Here is a 16,376-nt window from a genome sequence, read left to right as displayed (position 1 = left end):
CCACAATCTAGAAGTTTACTATTAAATGACATGATTGTTATAGGTTCCGATGAAGGAATTTTTGCTTGGGTTGTGGCAAACTACGCCCCTTGGCACCCTTGGATAATTGAACTTTCTTTCTTTTGTTTGCCACGATAGATTTTCTTATTCTTATTACTATTGGTGGTATTGTTAACGTGACTACTTCATTTTTCAAGGATCTGTTTAACTCATTTTAGTTGTTCATTATAGATGAGTGTTTGGAACATTTGCATGTCATTCAAGGCATCTCACAAGTAATATTTGCATTGTCACCTGTAATTCTTGTTTCAATTAATTTTGTGTGGGTTATTATTACATCTTGTTATCTTATAAACCACTACTACAAATAGACATCTATCTATTTTTATGATTTTAAGTTCGTTACTACTTCTGGATAATTGATGTATCTTTTCTTTCAAATGCATTCATTGCCTTTGTTTGGTGAGGTGGGATCAGATTTGTTGTATTGCGTCTCCTTAATTTGGTCATTATTGTTTCTTTTAGCTGGTCAACTCAAACCCTTTAATGAAATTATATTTTACCTATTAAAAAAAATTAATGTATCCTTTCCCATGAAATTGCAGGTTCATGGAAATTAGTTTGAAAAGAAGATTGTATTGCTCTTTGGGATGTCAAATTCTTCAGAGGTAAATGTTTGATTTGATTAATTATTCCCCTCATTGTACATTAAAAAAAAGGCTGCTAACTATTTTGGTATAAAATATTATCACTCTGAACCATCATCCCTCTTAAGGGCAAGTGGATTGTAAATAAATTCAGGATGATAAGTATTTTTATATTAACTCATCATGGCTTTTTCTTTTTAGTAAACTTATGAAAAGACCATCAGTTAACAATGAAACAACGTCGTGTTGTCTCCACCCAATAACGAGTTTTAGGAATTTGAAGGAGTGGCTGTGATTATGTTATCACTCACCTAGGATAAGTCTAGTAAGTCAAATCAGGGAGGGCCAACTCAAAGGGCTTCAACTTTAGCTGCCTTATCCTCCGTACTTAATTAATCCATCTTTTGAAACCAAAAATGTGGCTCTAAAGCTAGGGATCACAAAGAGCGGCTGCTGTAACTGCTTTTTCAGGAGTTCCTGACTGCTGAAAAGAAAAAGTGGTAACCTGATGATGCCTCTCCTTGACGAATCAATCTAAAAGAAGATGCAGATCTGATCACTTGCACCATGTTTCTCATTTAGAGCTTGAAAATGAGAAAGAACACAATTTGAGAATGGCTAGCCTTATTGGGGTTCTGTTTCAACCCTAGACGTGAAATTAGCGAAGTGGTAATATGATTTTTTTTCTATTGATTTACTTTTCATGCTACATGCTATATAATACAGTTTATTATTCATCCCGACACAATATTGTTTTTCCAGCTTTCTCGGTCATCACTTCTCTCGGAACTGGTAGGATTTGGAGAATCAAATGTCATGTTTTATACTTTGGGAGTGTTAGTTCTACTTATTTTGTTTTATGTTCGAGAACTAAATAGCTAACGCTTACTTATCTCATTGCCCTTAGCTCTATTTGCATATGTTAGATCTATGACCAACGATTATTTTGAGATTGAATAAATTATTTTATTCCAATATGTATTAGAATATTATCCCCCTCACCATTTATTAACCTAGGTACCATCTGCAGGCCTCTAAGGGTGTGATGACCTGTGTATCTCGGGAAGTAAAAGATTTGTTCTTTTAGATCTAACTTATCTAACTTCCAAGATTCGGCCTTTGTTAACTAAGATCTCCAAGCATGGGGCAAGCTATCTTCAGCTTTCTTTGGTCCCAGAAGTGCAAACATCACATTATGTACCTGCCCTGGAAAAGCTTGCTTACCTTGAGATTGTTACAGCAGGTCCATACAATTATGTTTGGTTTCATTTCTAATGTTTTGCCCCTTGTTAACTTTATTGGTTTTTGATTTCCTGTAAGTTGTATTCTTCTTTTCCAGGTTTCTTGTGTATGAGACAATGAAGATTAAGATGCTATGAAGAGTGATTCCATTAGTTCATGTCTACAACTATATGCTTGGATGTTCATGTTCAAGGAATTTTCCATTTTATTTTGTACTGCTAGGTAATTTTGCAAATTATGACTCAATGCAAGTCTTTTTGTGTATAAATTAATTAATTGACAAGAACCTCGATGTTCTGTGTTTAGGTCTATTTCGGTTGCAGGTGGCAAGTGCGCAGAAAGGCAATTATTCAAAAAATGTCAGACATCGAAAGTTGTATGATAACCGATCTCTAAAGTTTCAACTTAAGACATCAGTCACATAGACCTTGAATTTTAAATCGATGTCTATTGTTTTACACATCAATTAAAAATCGATGTAAAAAGTCTTTTTTGTACTAGTGAAAGTCAATTCACTGATTTGGTGTTCAATTTTGCCCCTTTTATCTATATGACCTATACATTTGAACATGTGTGTAATCAGTTTCTCGACAAATGCGTTATGTCATTCAATTATGTCTAATTAACATGATGGAACATGTACCAAGATAATATGAGGCATAACATGATTATTTGCTAATATTGGTAAAACATGGACTTAAACTAAGATAAATGTCTACGAAATGTGGATAAATAAATGTTTTGAGACAATGATCACACTTTCAAACTTACACTTTTTTAGTCCCTAGAAAATAACATACTATTTTTGCAGGTCTCTCGATTTCATTTAACCAATGCTACAAGCCCTTAAAATACTATGTTACCCCTAGTGAACAAGTTTCCCTCGTGAAAGTTTGTAGAGAATGTACCAATAAAATTTAAACAATTTTGAAGTAAGAATAAATAAAGTCAAAACTAATATTTAAAAACACATGTCAATTTAGATTTGTCAGTCATTTAAATGTAATATTAGTATAAAGTCTCAACTCTTATTTCTTTATGAATAAAACTTAGACTTAAATTGATCCTTATAAAATAATATGTTCAATTTGAAAATTTTAGAGATTTGATTTCCTAGAATAAATTCTAACATTTTATCTAACTAGGAATAGTTGGATTAACTTATGGTCTAGCTCCAAACTTAGCATCCTGTCTAAAGTAGTGAGAAGTGTGGATGTTCACTTTAATACCTCTAAGGGACTTTATTTGTGATATTTTAGTGCACTCACATTTTTATTATTGATGACTTTCACCTTATTGAAATTCTTAACATTTTATACTTTTTTTTTCTTTTACTTCGAGTGATCTTTTTCTTTTATTTCATTTTTTTGCTTTTTCTTTTCTCATTCTTTTTCACTCTAAAGAAAAATATGTAGTCATTTTCAAAGTATCTAGTTTAATTCAATGGTTGTTATCCAAGATTTACTTACAACAGTTATGTTTTTCTTCTAATCAACCAACCAAAAGAACAAGGAAGTAAAAGTTCTTCAAACTTGATTTTTCCTAATACTCTACGTGGAAAGAAGGTAAAAGTTCACTCAAATCAACCTAGACTCTTTGTAACCTTATCAAAACTAACTCATAACTTAAGCTAACTTTGTTCTAATATTTTCCTAAGGTAAACACCAATGGGGACTAGTTCAAAGCTTCCAACAAAGACTGATTTAAGATTTTTAACCCAAGTGCTTAAAGATATACGCTAAGATCTTGAAAATAATACAACAAAGTTACCAAAATAAATTTTTTTCTTAAAAATTTTGTGATTTTTGAAAATATAAGGAAAAAAAAAACATAGGTGAAAATCTGACCTTATACCCCCAAACATAAACATGATATTGTCTTCAATACTTCAGTAAGTAGAGATATAAATCCAAAAACTAATGTTAACAAAAGAAAATGAAGTGGATTGGATAGTACTTAAAAAAGATCCTATAGACTTGTTATTACCAATACAATGTTCCCTGAAATGAGACCACACAACACTTACTACTGTCGCAACGTCGATTGAAGCTGCTATAATAATCGTGATCATGTTGTATGAAGTCAGAAGCACTATGAAACGTATTGTGCTCATAACTTGGGTGAATGGTTCTTAGGCTTTGTTAAAAATACACACACTAGTAGTTATTTCATTGAATTAGACTAGGTACTTTGAAAAGGACTACCTATTTTCTTTATAGTGAAAACTAAATCCTGAGTATTAGATGGAGTGGTAGTTAAAATTACCGCTTAACATTCAAGCTTAGTTCGTCACTTTTTAGTAAATAGAGCTTTGGTGCATAGGGTATGTTGTTTTGATTCATCGATAACTATTTGTAGGGAGCAGCATGGTGGAAACCTATCAACAAGTAGACCATTCCTTTCTATTAAGTTTTTTCAACCCCAAACATATGATACCAATTATGATTTTTATTTTAGAACTTACCACTTTGGTTTCGAATCAGTAACTTACCTCGATGAGGGAAATGGGCCAAGTTCTTAGGTCAATAGAAGCAAAAAACTACATTACTTATCCTAATTTTAAAGGTACTAATTAAAAATAAAAACTAAAAAGTGGGTTGCTTCCCAAAATTATTAAGTTTAACGTCTTCGATGAGATGAAAGCTAGTTAATCTTGACAAACGGGCTCATCGAGGGAAAATACCTCATCTGGTGTTGTACACTTGAGAAAAGGCTTAAGAAGTTGGTCGTTCACTTTGAAAGTGGATCCGTCCTTAAGATTAAAAACTTCAATAGCACCTTGGGGATAAACTATTTGGATAATATATGGGCTAGTCCAGATAAACTTAAGTTTTCATAAAAGGAAGTGGAGTCCTTTATCATACAACAAAACTCTTTGTCTTAGAAAAAAATTCCTTCTAGGAATATGCTTATTGTGGAAGAATTTGGTATGCTTTTTGTATTGCTCGACATAATTGTAAGAGTCATTTATGATCTCTTCTAACTCATTGAGTTGTAACTTATGATTCTCACTGGCTTTATTAAAATCAAAGTTGAGGCTCTTGATCGCTCAATATGCTCAATATTCTAACTCAACAAGGAGATGACATGCTTTATCAAATACTAATTCATAGGGAAATATACCTTTATCTGTTTTGAATGCGGTCTTATAAGTCCAAAGAGAATCACTCAATTGCAAAGACTAATATTTCCTCTAGGGATTGACAGTTTTTTCTTAGATGGTCTTGATTTCCTTGATAGAAATCTCTACTTGGTCATTGTTTTGTAGGTGGTAAGGCGTAACAACTTTATTTTTGATGAGGTATTTTCTCATCAATGAAGTGGAATTTTTATTGTAAAAATACGAGTCACCATCACTTATGATAACATACAAAATACAAAATCTTGAAAAGATTGTATCGTTATTGAATTTGGATCACAATTTTGTGATCGTTAGTCTTATACACAACTTTTACCCTTTTCGAGATATAATCTTGAGAGACGAGAAAGGGTTTCATAAATCTATACACCAAATATAAAAAATTTTGATAATAAGGATAGGATTCTGTGGCATTTTATTCTTCTTGAAAATTTGACATAACTTTTGACATCGATCACATGATTTACTAAATTCATGGGCATCACAAAATAAGATAGGCCAAAAGAAACCACACTGCAAGATTTTTGTAGTAGTTTTCTTTCCACTAAAGTGCTCTCTATAAATATGACTATAGAAAAACTCAAGTATCTTAACTTACTCGTAGATTGGAACACAACGTCTAATGATTTGTTCAAGACAATACTTAAATAAGTACGACACATCCCAAAAATACCATTTGATTTTTGAAAGGAGACGAAGGTTTTCTTGCCTAGTCCATGAGATTAGTGATTGACATGTAACTAGGTAGTTGACAATGTCAACATAACACAGATCATTGGAATGAGAGATTTGCAAAGTTGATCATTTGGAAAGGTTTCAGAATAGTTAAGGATTCCTCTGATGACTCGGTAACCAGCTTAGACAAAATGATAGACGACAACATTTTTACACTCTTTTGTCTCATATCTCGAGATCAAACTCCTGCATAAGCAAAGTCCAATAGATTAGATCTGCTTTAGCATCCTTCTTAAAAGATACTTCAATGTAGCGTAGTTTGTGTAGAACACGAATTTCAATCCTATGGCGTAGGGGTGAAACTTATCAATGGCATAGACCACTGCCACCATTTCCTTCTCTGCAATAGAGTAGTTAAGTTGAGCATTGTTAAGATTTTGCTCACATATTGAATGAAATGAGGAAGTTTATTGATTCGCTGACTGAAAGACAATGCCTATCACATAGTCCAATGCATCGTACATGACCTCAAATGGAATGTCTTACTTTGGAGGTTGAATGATGGGAGTCAAGGTTAATTCGGACTTGAGTTTGTTGAATGTGAAAATACATGAATTTGAGAAGTCAAAAAGAACATCCTTGACTAACAATTCACATAAAAGACTTCGAGATCTTTCTGAAATCTTTTATGAATCGATGATAAAATCAAATATAATTTAGGAATGACCTATCTTTTTTAATAGCTCTAGGAGGTGGTAATTTTTTAATTAAGTTGACGTACATTCTGTTTACATAAAATGACATTATTTCCAATTGAGGACTAGGTTAACCTCTTTAAAGTGCACTAAGACCAAAGTTAAGTGATGAAAATATTTTTCAAAACTTATTCTGAAGATCAAGAAATCATCCATGAACACTTCTAGAAATCCTTTTAATATGTCTGAGAAGATACTCATAATGCATAATTGGAAAGTAGTGGGTATATTGCACAACCCAAAGGACATGCGACGATATACAAAAATTTTGAAGGGGTAGGTTGAAAGTGCCCACGATCCATAGGTACGGATCCAACTTTTTGAGGAGTCGCCACCTAATTTTATGGTTTAGCAACCAAAGATGACTCCAAATAGATAAGAAGCATAAAACTACAAAACAATTATAGGTACAGGGATCAGGTTATAGGATTGGAAGGTGTTAGGCATTAATCCCGCTCAACGAAAGTCGATCACTACTATTCTAAAAGATTTACATTGCAAAACAACCTAACTCTAGAATAAATATAAGAAAATTTATTTTTTTACTGGGTGATCATAACGATTAATTTCTCAAAAACTGGTGATGAGCATTCCTCGTGTAAATCTTCTTGATTTGTATTCACTTTTAGATTTACTCATAAACTCTGAGATGAGACTTTCTTCTTCTAGATCTAATTTTCTTTTTTGGCTTTTTGAAGTATTTTGTATGATTTTGGGGTGTTTTTAGGTTGAAAATCAGGAGCCATTATCTTGCTCTTGATCCTTGGGATCCTTCTAGACTGCTCCCACAATCTCTTTGCCATTAACATTAATGGCTGGAATTCTTGCCTTCCATGCTGTAATTACTTTCTTCCCCTTTCCATCTTAGGACATTGCTCAATAGAATGATTAAAAGTCGAACAAGTCTTGCAAGGACTCGACCACCATTCATATAAGATTCTTTGGAGAACCATACTTCTATCATCTCTTTCTAGAGAAATAAACTTTAAAACTATGCAAGATGTATCAATTTCCGCACAAATTCTAGCAAAACCCAATCTCGACTACTTGGATGTAGCCTCATCCATGTGCAACGGAGTTCCATCATGATACCTTAGATAAATTTTAGTCTAAATTTAACTTGGTCAAATTTTATCATAATTCGAAATTGGTAAAACATTGATTGGAAAATAAATAAATAAACACAGATTTTTCTACTAAATAAGGGATTACTATTAGCCATTTTCTTTTTCGGTTCAATGTTTGGATCTTAAAGAGTGGTGGGTTAGGCTAAAGATATTGGAAAGAAACCAGTTAAAGTAAAGTTAATGCTTGTAGGGCCTACATGTGAAGACGTGAGTAAAGCTAGGAATCCCAACTTGTAAATGATATAGGAGATTTGTTGGAAGAAAAGGAAAAAAAAAAATATAGATGAGGGCACAAAGTGAAAATAGTTAACTCAAGTTGGGTATTTAGTGGGGAACAGAATCCTTTTAGAGTCAAATTAGCAGTTGGAGAGTAAGAAGGGGACGTACTTGACTTTGAGGTGGGTGGATAAATTGCCATCTAGACTATTATCTCACTAGCCAGTAGTATTTTAAAGTTTAAAAGATGTTGGAGACTTTAAGATTCTAAGATTCTCTTGATCATTATTAGTTGAATGGGATCTAACCATCTGTTAAATTGTTGTTATAAATCTGTTTCGAAGAAAAATTGAATGAGATACTACTCCAAATACTAAGGAAACATGGGAGAAAATGGAAACATCTTAGGACGTTGGGTTGACTATGGCAACCCTCTAAAAAGTTGTGACCAGCTTATTCTGGCATTACAATCACATTTCTTCATCCTCATACTCCATCGTCTTCATTTTTTTTAATTTGTAAAAAAGAAATAGGAAATTCTGGAAAATTTTCCATCAACTCACTTTATACTTCCTCATGCTTGTGGATCATGGCTAGTGGAAGAGAAATGTGAATAGGAAGGAATTGCTTGAAGAATTAGTAGTTTTTTTCATCGAAATAACAAGTAGGTGGCTTCTTTCTCTCTGAAAATTGTGATTTGAATATGTGATGGTTGTGAATCAGACAATATAATGTTGGATTTCCTCCGATTTTCTTAATGGCATGCGAATGTTTTTAATTATATTTTTTTACATTTGTTTTATATGTGTTTTACAAATGCATTTGATTTTTTAAGAGATTGAGAATCTTAGGGAGGAAATGTTCTCCCTAAATGGAACATGTGGAATGAAATGTTATTAGATAAAATGAAATACCCTTTAGGAATATCCCGTGTTTTAGGATTAAGAGTCTAGCTGACCTAGTGTGAAAATAAAGCCTTATACATTTCATTATATGTATGTTTGTTTGAAGAACAAAAATAATTTTGACTTGTGCATATTGATATTCCTATAGATGTATTTTATTGATTTCGATATATGTGTTTGAAGCATGCCATATTTGCTTATTATTTTTATAATCTTTCGATAGAAAGGAAGATCCTATAGAGTTCCAGGACTCATGGTTGTTTACCAATTTTTTTTTTCATATTTGAGAAGAAGACTGTTAGAAGAAATTTATTTTCCTAGTTTTAATGTAGTTTTTTCATTCATTTAATTCTCTTAGAACTATTTCGTTGTAATAAGTTTCAAACTTGATTCGTGAAGGAATAATGTTCAGATTCATGGTTGGGTGGTACCATTAATAAATATATAGATAAAATTTGTTAATTTCATTGTTATTATCATTTTTAGTATTTCAATTAATGTTATGAAAATTTGTCAAAACCCACTTTTTAGTGTTTATTGCTTACATTGATGGAACATGAATATCTGTTGGATTAAAAAATTTGCAGAAAAATCTATAAAATTGAAAAAACTGATGAAATCAGTTGGAATGTTTCACGGACCTCCATGGGTTTCCACAAAAAAATTCAAGAAAACAAAGCTATTTAAATATTTTTTTGAGAATTATTTTCAAAGAAACGTTTAGCTGAAATTATAACAGAAAACATTTTCTTCTGTTTTGTGTAGAGCTTTAACCAAGCAAATAATTGAATTTTTCTGAGTTTCAATAGTCTATATTCAATTAATTTACTTCTATTTTTGTAGAAAATTAATATCAGTTAATTTTGATATATGCTAATTGATCTAAATTTTTTTTGTCAAGGATGCATGAGTGGGACCACAGGAAATTGTTTTTGTACCATGCTGGGTTTTCTGACAAATTTATAAAATAAAACTTTTGAAATAATTTCTTTCTATATTTTTATTAAAAATATAACTTTTGGGCTTTCCACAAATATAAGATTCATCACAGGTGAATGGAAATAAAAAAGTTATTCATGGCTTTACATAAATGCATATGCAAATAATGGTTTTACCGAAAAATATAAACTTAGCGAATTGTTTTGGCAAAGAAAACATATCCAGGACTTTCTATTGAAGACACATTTTCCAAATATTAAAAATACAAAAAAATAAAAAATCAAAACACTCATTAATTAAGATAGATTTATAAGATTTCTAGTGATAGATTTAGGTTAGCAAAAGGGGATGCAAGAAACGAACCTTATAATACAGATTTGGACAACTTAATTCAAAAATCAGCAACTACAATTTTGGCCTCAACAGTTGGTGTAATATGAGATCTGGATGGTGCTGATGATGGCTCTCCTTGTCTTCCACCATCTCTCTCTAATTCCAGCGATGTTGGGTTTATCTTTTTTTTATTTTTTTATTGATAAGTTGGGGTTAAAGGGACCCCACCCTGAAACACTACTAACGAGTGTAGGTACAGATTAAGTCTTCCTCAACAATTGTCAAAACTTCTTGAGGAACATTACATATATCTTCAATAACGAAAAAACCATCTGAATAAGTACCCAATTTCGCTAGATAATCCGCTGCTCGATTTGTTTCTCTCCACATAAATTCAAACAAACAACTAACAAAATTTTGGCTCTGTTCTGCAATTTCCAACAATATTTCCTCATATTTCCATGATGAAACGATTTCATTCTTTATGCATTTAATTGAGTATAACGAATCAGAGGAAATTAGAATACGATTCAATCCCTTTGCTCTTGCATATCTCATAGCTTCTAATATTGCTTGCAACTCAATTTGGATAATGTCAACTGCAGAAATATTGCTCCAGCCTACAAAAAGTACTGTACCATCGCTATTTCTGCCAATAAACCCCAAACCTGAGCCTTGCATTGATCGAGCTCCATCAGTATTAATTTTTACCACGTCCTCCTCTGGTTTTGACCAAGAAATGAGCGTTAAATCTGAATTAACAATGGAGTAACAGCAACTCCAATTGTTTAAAATCTGCCCATATACATGGCTAAATCTTTCCTCAATCGATAAGCCATCAAACCGATTTTGTATCACCTCTCCAACCTGTTTCAAAACAACTTCCTTTGGGGAATTAATTTCTACAAAAACTCTCTGATTTCTTTCCTTCCAACAATAGTAAACCACTACACAAAAAGAAGCATAAAGCAATTGCTTTATCTGTTTACACTGAAATCGCACACTCTTAATCACTTGAATTTCCGCCTCTATTGAGTCCACTCCTACTCGCAAAATTCCGAACTTCTTTAAACACTGAATCCAGATCCATCTAGTATATGAACATTGAAAGAACAAATGGTCATTTGTCTCTTGATGGTTATAACACAAAGAGCATCGAGACACCCATTTGAAGCCCCTCTTATTTAGATTTTCCACAGTAGAAAGTCTCTTCTGTACCGCTAACCACGCAATAAAAGAAAACCTTGGAATACAATTACTCCAAATAATTTTCTTCCAACCCATTGACTCTTGCCTTCCACATAGCGCCTCGTGAGCCGATTTAGACGAGAATTGACCATTTGATGTAAGTTTCCAAATTATTCTATCTCTCATCAGCATCTTAGGGATTGGTCTCTCTGAAATGATATCAATAATTGTTTGCATGCGATCATTATATGGTCTTGGAAACACCCACATTCTGTCCACAATAAAATTTTGGATAACTGCATTCGAGTGACTATCGAACTGATTTATAACTCGGTTGCCAAATCTGGAAATAATACTCCCTTCTTGTAACCAAGGATCTTTCCATATGTACGTGTTTTCCCCATTTCCAATTAAAAATCGGACGTGCTTTCTAACAAATTCTCTTTCATTTAAAATACCTCGCCATGCCCAAGACGCATTATTTGGGGGTTGGCATCCCCAGATATTCGCATCCCCCACATATCGCTTCCTCATCCATTCTGCCCAAAGGGATTTATTTTCCACCAGTCTCCAGAATAATTTAGCCATACCAATTTTGTTTATATCCCTAAGACGTCGAATGCCAAGTCCTCCTTTTTCAAACGAACTACAAACTGTAGCCCAACTGATTGGATGAATAGAACGCTCAAGTAAGGGACCACTCCACAAAAAATTGTTAAGAATTTTCTCAATCTTTTTCAACACACTCACCGGGATATTGAAAGAAGCAGACCAATAGATTTGAAAACTTGATAATACAGATTTAATTAATTCAAGTCTTCCCGCATACGACAAAAGATTTGATTTCCACCCCTCTACCCTTTTGGATACTCTATCAATCAAAGGTTGACAAAGAGTATGAGTAAGTCTAGAAGAGAATAAAGGGAGACCCAAATATCTGATAGGGAGATTTCCTTTCGTGAATCCAAGAATAGCAAGAATATCATTCTGATTTTTACAAGATTCACTAAAAAAAATCTGACTCTTTGCTTCATTAACTTGAAGACCAGAAGCCTTGAAAAAAAATTAAGAACATCTCGAATAGATCTTACTGATGATTCATCATTATTAGAAAATATTAGAACATCGTCGGCAAAGATCAAATGGGAAATGCCCGGACTACCCATAACTCTAGGAATACTCAATTGATTTGAAGAAACAAACTGATTAAGGATACAAGAAAAAGCTTCCATAATCATCGTAAATAAATAAGGAGAAAGAGGGTCTCCTTGTCTCAGACCTCTTTCACTTCTGAAAAATCCATGAGAAGAACCATTGATAAGAATTGAAAAACTGGGTGTAGACACAGATTCCATAACGCGTTCTATCCAAATTGAAGGACATCCTAATTGAAAGAGAATTGATTTCAAAAAGCCCCAATTAACACAATCGTAGGCTTTCCTAATATCAATCTTGGCACAAAAGGTTTCTGGAGATTTAGAATTGTGAAAATTGTGTACCATTTCATGAGCAAGAAGAATATTGTCTTGGATATTTCTTCCTTTAACAAAAGCCGATTGATTAGGAGAAATAATATCAGGAAGACAGACGGCTAACCTATTTGCAAGTAATTTGGAAATGATCTTGTAGATAAAGTTGTAAAGGGCAATAGGTCTATATTTTTCAAGGCGATTGGCATTCTCTTCCTTTGGGATTAAACAAATTAATGTGGCATTAATTTCCCTCAGCATCTTCCCCTTTTTAAAAAAGTCCAACACTGCTACACACACATCTTCACCCACAATATCCCAGAAATTACTGAAAAATTCCCCCCCAAATCCATCCGGTTCCTGAGATTTATTCCTTGGGGAAGCAAATATAACAGATTTTATCTCCTCCTTTGTAATAGGATTTGATAATATTTGCACATGTTCCGCGGAGAATTTTAAATTAAAAGGCACTTGCGTACTTACAGTAGTGTTCGGGTTGCGAAACATTTCTGAAAAATATTGAGTAGCCCATGCTCCAATCTTCCCTTCGTCTTTGAGTAATTCTCCTTGATCCGTGACCAACTCCATAATTCCATTCCTTGCAATATTCGCGGCTACTGAAGTGTAAAAAAAATGAGTATTTCTGTCCCCTTCCCGAAGCCACTGTATCCTTGACTTTTGCCTGTACATACTTTCTTCATTGTCTAGCTCAGAATTATACACTCTCAGAGCCTCCACTTCCTGGCCTTGAAGATTATTATTCATCGGCTCCCTTCGAATTTGGTTTTGGATTCTAAACAAATTATCTTTGGCTTCGTTTTTCCGCCTGTGAATAGACCCAAAAAAATTCCTATTCCATTCTCTTATGGAATTTTTCACCGCCCGAATTTTTTTTGTGAGTCTAAACATAGGAGTACCTATGATTTCTTGGTTCCAAGCATTGAATACCACTTCTTTCAAACCTGGTTTGCCTATCCACAAAGAAAAAAAATTTAAAACTTTTGGGCCACCTGTAGAATTCCTTGGAAATTCCCATTTTAATGGAGCATGATCGGAAACTCCACAAGGTAAGTAACTCAAACTCATCTGAGGAAATTTAACTACCCACGTCATATTAATTAAAGCCTTATCCAATCTGCATAGAATCCGTCTACCTCCTGTAGATTTATTGCTCCAAGAGAACCAGTCAGAATTTGTTCTCAAATCATGAAAACCAATCGAATTAATGAGCTCATTAAAGTCACGCATAGAACGACTAGAAGTAGGCCGTCCTCCAACCTTTTCTTCTTGGAAACGAACCGTATTGAAATCGCCCAACACGATCCAAGGTTCTGGCGTGGCTAAATTCCTTAGATCTGTCCACAGTAATCTTCTATCGTTTTCAAAATTTTCAGCATATACAAACGACATAAAGCTAATGAATCCATCCCGAATTCGAGTAATTTTACAATGGATCACTTGACTTGATTCGAAAATCTTTTGCACAAAAAAACACATTGGATTCCATCCCACCCATATCCGACCATAAAAATGAGAATCATAATTATCAATGAACTTCCAATTTTTACATAGCTTTTTTTGAAACTTCGCTGCTTCTTCTATCTGTACTTTTGTCTCACAAAACCCCATCAACTCAGCTTTCTCCTCTTTAATAAAATCACGAATAGCTTGTCTCTTTCGTGCATAATTCATACCTCGAACATTCCACATTATCACTGACATTAATACAAATTGATTGTGTTTCCCTCGCTAGGGACAGCTTTAGATCTCGTGGTTCTATTTGTGATCTCCCCCACATTCTTCTTCTTTATGTTTCTCATACTCTGTTTTTTAACCATTTTTGCGTTAACAGCGCTAGTAGCCTCAGCCTCTTCCAGATTTGTTCCTGTTCCTTCCTTGCTACTGCTACCAGACACTTGCACAGGCTCTGTTTCAAGATTTTCAGCTTCATTTTCCAAAGCTTGGAAAGCATTTTCCATTCTCATTGGTTGAACATTTAGAACCACCTCGAGATTTGAAACCAAATCCGGATTGTCCACTTCCTGCTCCGCTCCAGCTGGTATACCCATATCCGCTCCAGATTTTTTTGAAGAAGACCCACGTCTACTAACAGCCATTAATTTCAATCAACGGCCAATACTCGTCTTCCTTATGCAATCCAATCTTCAAAGAAGGGAAGTGAAATGTTGCATCCCATTAGACAATGAAATCAAGTCTACAATGGTCAATTCTTAAAGGGAAATAAGGTACCTCAGCTCGCTAGGTAAGGACTTGAGCTTGCCATAGTACAAAAAGGACATAAGGTACCTCAGCTCACTAGATAAGGACTTGGCAACTAGCAAGACTCATTAATTGCCAACACATAAGAAAGGTTATTAGTGTATCATTCATGTGCTTTTTTCAGGCTGAAATCAGTGTATGTTTTTCTAGATGACAGGTTCTGTTGTTTTACGAGTAAAGGTTTCTTCATTCTTACTTTATCTACAACAGGAACTAGGGCTACAAGGGGCAGTTGAATAAATATATATATAAAACTTTTGAAGTATCTTGAGATTCTGCACTACAACCTTTCAATTCTTTTACAAAGCTTTTGAAGTATCTTGAGATTGTACACACTACAAAGTTTCAACTCTTTTATACAAATTGTGCAGTTCATGTATGCTTTGTTAGTAACCTTATGTTGGAGCCATAGTCCATTTGATTTGGATGGAAAAGTAACAGTTGGTTTGTGTATTAAGGTTCTAATATAATAATAAAAGGTTTCTTCACCCATTGTCTCTTTTACTAGCGTTCATTTTTCCCTTTTTAATATATTTTTTTTTTCTCGGATTTGCTTTATTAGAGTGAATAAAGCAATCCAGTTCATTTTTCCCCTCAGCATTGGTACGGACACTGTCCCACATCTGACGAGCCACAGAAAGAAGATGCTGATCCTCCTTTGGTCTACACACAAAAAGCTTTTCTGCATACTGAAAGCAGGGAACAGACTTCAATTCTAGATCACTAAATTAATAAACAAGGCGATTAAAAGCTAAAAGAAATTGTTTCTCATGTATATCGATGAACATCAAAATAGAATACAAAGCATATGTAAAATAATGAAGATTTTTAAAGCAGGTGCTGATAGAAAGTAGCAAGATTTAAATAACCATAGGAACGACAAATAACATGTCTATTATGAGTTTGCCATATTGCCACCTTTTGATGTACCTACCCACTGTTCCCATCAATGTTTTGCAGACATTTAGACGGATGTACACACCAAAAATGAACCTGATTTATGATTCTACCTGATGGTTATGAGCATTTTTCATTAGGGACTTGAAACCCTAGTTTATTTTTACTCGTTGTTCCAGTTTATAATGACATGCTCAAAGCCAACGACTAGAAATCACCAATATGGTGATTTTTGGTGCCTGGGTCCAAGAGGTGGGTCAAAACTAAAGGTCTTTGGGTCAGTGGGCCTGAAATAGCGTGCCACATGGAACTTTTGGATGTCCAATAACTCAAAAGATCATGACATAGACAACTAACAATGACACGTGTGTATGTCTCAGTGCATTGATTGTGTCAGGCACACAAAATTGATAATTTGACACGTCCATAAAATTTAGTCTATGTGTTGAGCACATCATCTATACCTTATCCACAATATTGGGGTGTACAAAATGACTTTAGTTCATATAAAAATGTAAGATAAGCTAATATAAATTCAAACCACAGCTTAGAAATTTAGTGTTT

General features: G+C 33.8%; 1 protein-coding gene and 1 long non-coding RNA gene across 2 annotated transcripts; one reads left to right on the top strand and one right to left on the bottom strand.

The window, feature by feature from the left end:
- The first annotated feature begins 1,040 nt into the window (after positions 1–1,040).
- Positions 1,041–2,435, top strand: LOC147406225 (uncharacterized). Its single transcript, XR_015175782.1, has 4 exons — positions 1,041–1,316; positions 1,678–1,890; positions 1,987–2,111; positions 2,196–2,435. It is a non-coding gene; the product is annotated as an uncharacterized LOC147406225 (long non-coding RNA).
- A 7,783-nt stretch (positions 2,436–10,218) lies between these two features.
- LOC147406224 (uncharacterized) lies at positions 10,219–14,345 on the bottom strand. Its single transcript, XM_086432521.1, has 3 exons — positions 13,744–14,345; positions 12,666–13,461; positions 10,219–11,052 (listed from the first exon to the last, which is right to left on the bottom strand). Exons 1-3 carry the CDS (start codon positions 14,343–14,345, stop codon positions 10,219–10,221), a joined length of 2,232 nt encoding a protein of 743 aa, XP_086288647.1.
- Between the last annotated feature and the right edge of the window lie 2,031 nt (positions 14,346–16,376).

Source organism: Akebia trifoliata, chromosome 3 (genome assembly GCF_017979445.1).
Source record: "Akebia trifoliata isolate Shusen 1 chromosome 3, ASM1797944v1, whole genome shotgun sequence".
NCBI lineage: Eukaryota > Viridiplantae > Streptophyta > Magnoliopsida > Ranunculales > Lardizabalaceae > Akebia > Akebia trifoliata.
This window is presented reverse-complemented; position numbering and strand designations above follow the sequence as displayed.